Raw genomic sequence first — 5,376 nt, forward strand, 5'->3', positions numbered from 1 at the left:
GGTCCTCCCCACTGATGCCGAATTCATTGACACGTGTGAGGTCAACCCGGTAGATCCAGCGTTGGTAGAGGTAAATGAAGAAGACGACATCTGGTCAGGGGAGGAAAAAAGGGGTAAAAGTGAGGAAGGGGGAGCACAAGTGCCCCCCCTGCCCCCCCGCCCCAATTCTGGAGAGGTGGGGAGTAAGGGGGCAATAAGCAACCAAGGGTGCAAGGTGCAGCATGGAGCCATGGCCACCCCCCTAAGCACCAGGAGGGACTCTCCTAGACACCCCCCCGCCCGAGGCCGTACCGTCCCGCAGGCAGCCTATCCTGTACATCATGGGCATCTTGATGACAAAAGCGAAGAGGTCATCGATGAAGGTGTTGAGGGCTTTGTAGGTCAGCATCCGCCAAGGCAGGTGGGCGACCGACTTCAGTTTGTAGTTGATGAAGAGTTGGGGGGTCATGGTGATGAAGCCTGCAAGAGAAGAGGGAGGGGGGCTCCTTGTTAGCGTAACACTCACCTTTTTGGCATCTGCCGGTGGTGAGCGCGGCACTCACCGAAGGTGAGGAGGAAGCCGTAGAGCATGCTCAACACCCATGAGTACCAGCCCTTGTGCTCCAGGTAGAGCAGGCTGTAAACGGCGTAACAGCCCAGCAAGGGGAAGAGAATCCACGAGAGATACCGGAAAGCCATCTGCAGAGGCAACAATACCAAAAAATCAGCCGGAAACGTGCCAGAGCCCCAGCCCAGCACTTCCCCGGCTCCCAAGCCTCAGCCTGAGGAGGGGGTGGGCCGTGCCGGCAGCCCATTTCACCGCCTGCCCTGCTCCAGGTGAGTCTCAGGGGAGCTGGGGAAGATGAAGCAAGGAGACACGCGCGCCGAGGTGTTCGGCCAAGCTGGCAGCCGCGCTGGCCCTGGCACTCGCCCCACCGACTCACGTCATCGTACACCTTCGTGGAAGATTCAATGTAGGTTGATTTGTCTTTGAAGGTTACGCGGGGAAACACTCCTGCCACCTTGTTCTCACGGTCCAGCTGCCAAAGGAGAGGGGAAAGGCATCACCGAGCAGGACCGTGGGCATCGCCAAACCCCCACCCTGCTGCGCCCACACCGCTGCTTACCCGGACGTCCATGACCTTTGTGATCTTCCAGAGGTCAATGAGGAGCCCGATGAAGACGCTGACTTGCACCACGAAGTTGGTTTCGTTGTCCAAAATGTAGAGGAGTACAACAAGGGACTGGAAGACGCCAAAAAAGACGGAGCGGACGGAGAGCCCCTCCAGAGATTGCCGGCTGTTCCAGAACTGGATGTCTGTTGGGAAGGGGCCTAAGCTGTCATCCCTCCAGAGGGACAGGGGAACCAGAGGCTCCGGAGAGCTACCACAGCACATGCCCCGGTGGAGGGAGCGAGAGGAACAGGTGGTGCAACTGCCGGAGCTGAGCAGACACCGCAAAGTGCCGTCTGGCATCAGTGCAGGTGGTGGGGACCCAGAAAACCACAAATTTCCAGCTTTCTGCCCTCAAGTCGGCCCTGCGGCACGGAGGAGTGCAGCCGAGGTGCGCCGGATGCCTCGACGCACACCACAGCGGCCGCAGCCTGCCCAGGATGCGGTTGGATTTGGCTACGGCTGCTGAAGATGTTGCAGCCGGGGAGAGGAGGGCGAGTGGCAGCGAGTGGTGTTCAGCCAGCTGAAACCGTGCTGCGGCATGAGGACATCTGCTCAACCATCACCGCGGGGTCAAGACAAAAGTGGAGGCAGGAGCCGGGAGACAGTTTTAAGGCCATGCCACCGCATCCTTCCCCTCTCCGTGGATCCCTGAGGTCCTGCCACGGCGCTCACCGTTTTTGAAGGCCAAGAACTCGAAGATGCTGTGCACGATGGAGACGACGATGGTCAGCGCCAGCAGGTAGGGGTTTGTCTCCAGGAGAGCAACCTGGAACAAGCACCAAAAACCTCCCTGAGGCTCCGTTCCACTCTCCCAACGCCCCGGCATGCCAGGACAAACAGGAAGGAACCAGCTGGTCACGGAGCACTAAGGAGGACGAGGGGTTTAATTGCTCTCTATCCTTATGGCCTCTAAGCTCCGTTCTTCCTACGCAGCCAAGACAGGCAGCAGGCAGATGCCTGCGCACCCCTCCCTTTTCGCATCGCGAAGGTAATTAGTAAGGAGCGATCAAAATGAATAATGGGCATCCAGTGCTCTTCCAGCAAAAACAGGAAAAGATGTTTAACACAAGGGAAGGAGTGGCTACGAAAAGAGAGGTCCCAATCTATGGGGGCAAGGAGGAGAGCTGCAGCCGGGAGGAGGGAGGCCTGCGAGCAGCTCTCACCTTCACTGAGTCCTGCTCCTCATCCGACTGCTCGTAGAGGTCCTCTCCCAGGAAATTCCAGGGGGATTTGGTGCTCTGGGCAGCGTAGAGCTGCCAGCGCCACAGGGAGAGCGGACAGAAGGAGAGGCGGAAGGGCAGGCGCTGCAGGGTCTCGTTGATGGGGAAATAGTCCTTCTGCAGGTTCCAGTAGTCATTGAAGTAGAGGATGGGGTAGTAGTCGCCGCTGATGGCATCGAACTTCACGTCTGGAGCCGGGGGAAAGAGCAGAGGGAGGGCTGAGCAGGCAACAGGGAGCCGCGAGAGCCATCGTCACCGTCATCCCCCTTGGCAGCCATCTGGGAGAGTCCAAGAGGCTAAAAAAAATGAACCCTGGCCTAGCCCGGTACAAGCTCCCAGAGAGCTGGGGGTCACGACAACGATGGAGAAACAAGGCCCCAGTCCCCACAGGAGTCCAAACATGTCCTCCAAGGGGAGGGAACAGCAGGGCCAGCTCTGGAAAACCACCCTCGGAGAAGGGGAGCCCCGGCACGTCCAGGCCCTTACACTGGTCCAGGGGAGGCGGCACGCTGCCCTTCACCCAGGGCGTGTGGTCGTCCACCATGTTGATGGTCAAGTTGGGGTGCCAGTGTGAGATGACCTCCACGGGACCGTAGTCTTCCGCCCTCTGCAATGAAAATATCACTGCCTCCATCACCAGCATGGCAGCTGGCGTCCCTCCATCTCGCCCCGTGTTAGCCCACTGCCGTCTCCCTCCTAAACAAGGCAGCAGAGGGGGGAGCGGGAAGGGGCAGAGCCAACCCTCCTGTCCCAGGAATACTACAAGGAAATCATTATCCTCTTCCCCTCTCTGCGGAGCAGGAGGGACATGGCCCAAGCAGGAGGGGGAACCTCGATGGTGCTTCCCAACAGCTTTGCAACTGGAGGAAGGTACGTGAATATTTAGGAGTTTGGCCAATAGGGAGGGAAAAAAAAAAAAAAACAAAACCAAACACAAACCAATAACGCCCCCCCAAAAAAAACCCAAACCAACCACCCACAAAAGGAAGAGCTGATTACCTTGATCATTTCAGGGTCTGCCTCTGTCTCACCCGTCAGGAGGTTCTTAGTTTTCTGGAACCGCCGGCGCTTGTATTTGTTGATCACTGGAAAGAAAGAGGACAGGTGAGCATTTCCAGCCCTACAGAAGGCAGGGAACGAAACCTAAGGAGGTTACAGCCTACCCGGACAGACACAAGCTGACCAGAGAGGCCCACTTCCCTCACATCACCCCCCAGAAGGACTAATTAATCTGCACTGTCTCAGATATTACAGTTATCAAAGGCAAAGGCTGTAGTTTGGGGACATTGAACCAGATTAACATCCAAACCTTTGGGATAATCGCATCACTGTTGGAGGAAAACACCTCAGATGAAGCATCTGGAACTTCCTGCCCTGCAGGAAGACCTGAACACAGCAATTCCCTCCTCTTCTCAACACTGAGGTGGTTTCGCACCCCCTGGACCAGTAGGGACCCCCCTCCCACATAACGTAGACAGAAACTAAGAGCTCGCAGAGATTTAAAGCGGTTTTTCCTCCGTAGGTTCACAAATGACAAATCCCAAGTGCTGAAAATGTCCAGCTCAGGAAGCAGCCATGCCAGAGCGCTGTATGCCATGGCGAGTCAGATATTTGCCCCGATCTTCCCCTTCAGGCACCGGCCTTCACTGAGCCAAAGCCAGAGCTCAGCCCAACTCCTTCAGGTTCCCGTTTTGACATGGAAATTGGAGTGCCCCTTTCCCCAGCACCACCCCGGGGCCACCGTGTGCTGCCCTCCTGCCCTGGGCCATACTTCGTGATGTGTGGACCGTGGCGAGGCGCCTGTAAAGGTTTTTCTGCCTGGGGTCGGGATGGAAGCCACTCTTCGTGAAGTACACGTGGATGTAGATAGAGCCGTTCTGCTGGACGCTCTGAAATCACACCCCGACAGGGGGGTTATGAGTCAGATGCAGTCGGAGCACGGCTGTCGTCTCCATCACCGCCTCAGCGCCTGCACTCATACAGCGCCCGGCACTGACACCAACCATCCTCCCGCAGCCATTGACCCCAGAGGAAACCCAAGCGTAAAGAAGCAGCCGCTCCCTCACAGAATCTGGAAGGCAGCAACGCCTGCAGCTTGTGCCCTGCGAGGGAGCAGACCTCAGCTGCCGTATGGCTTGCAGCAAACCCAAAGCTTTTAACAGCTGGTCACCGAAACGATGGCTTTGACACCTGTCACCTCTGCTCCATGCCCAGAAGAGACACCAGCCCACTCCACAGGGTCTCACCCACCCTCCAAAGCAAATGGGATACGAACAAAGGTGATGGCAGGGATGTGCTGCTGCAGCCAACGCCACTCCATGCCTCAGCCCACTCAGAGCGCCTGAGATGGCTTTAAGCACGATCCTGGCGATCCCCACCAGCCCCAAACCTCCCAGAAAGAGTAGGGGGTGCACCCACCTGCGAAATGTCAACTTCCCCGTAGTGTTCATAGCACCCATCGGCGTTTTCCCCGCTGGTCCAGTCCCCATAGACAAGATCCCGCTTCTGCCAGAACAGTGCTGAGCTGACATTGAAGTCCGTAAAGTGCTCATGCTCCGAGATATAAACGTAGAGGTCCTGCGGAGAGAGGAGGATGTTGGCTGCCGGTGGACAACTCAGCCTGATGGCGGACGACTCAGCCCACCGGTGAGATATCAGCACCCAAACCGCTCCCGCTCCACCATATGACACCACAGCAACCCCTCCCAAACAGGCTCCATGCTCTGGTGTGCCCAAGCAATAACTCTTGGCTGATACTGCACCACCAGGACACCGCAGCCACAGGCAGAGCTACGATTCAGCTCCACTACATTGAAGACCTAGCTCAGATCTAGAGCAGCAGGTCCAGCCATGGAGCCATCGCGTGGTGACCACACTGTTGGTCACCCAGGACAGTGTGGCTTCTGCTGGCGTTACCATTAAAGTGTCCTTGGGGAAGAGGTTTCGGCTTGGGGCTCGCGGTGTCCCGCCCGCGCTGCTCTGCTCCTGCGGCGCCGGCCCGC

The 5,376-nt window shown here is 57.6% G+C and overlaps 1 protein-coding gene across 1 annotated transcript; it reads right to left on the reverse strand.

Moving 5' to 3' along the window:
• Positions 1-4: 4 nt before the first annotated feature.
• On the reverse strand, positions 5-5,374 carry CLPTM1 (cleft lip and palate associated transmembrane protein 1; the record flags this gene model as incomplete). The annotated part of the gene is made up of 12 exons (XM_009697577.1): positions 5-90; positions 292-459; positions 543-678; positions 924-1,019; positions 1,107-1,297; positions 1,827-1,920; positions 2,318-2,562; positions 2,861-2,981; positions 3,374-3,459; positions 4,146-4,263; positions 4,793-4,951; positions 5,291-5,374. Coding segments are annotated over 12 exons (1,584 nt in total), but the record flags the coding sequence as incomplete, so codon positions are not given.
• Between the last annotated feature and the right edge of the window lie 2 nt (positions 5,375-5,376).

The sequence above is a fragment of the Cariama cristata genome, unplaced genomic scaffold (genome assembly GCF_000690535.1).
Source record: "Cariama cristata isolate BGI_N322 unplaced genomic scaffold, ASM69053v1 scaffold35813, whole genome shotgun sequence".
Classification (NCBI taxonomy): Eukaryota; Metazoa; Chordata; class Aves; order Cariamiformes; family Cariamidae; genus Cariama; species Cariama cristata.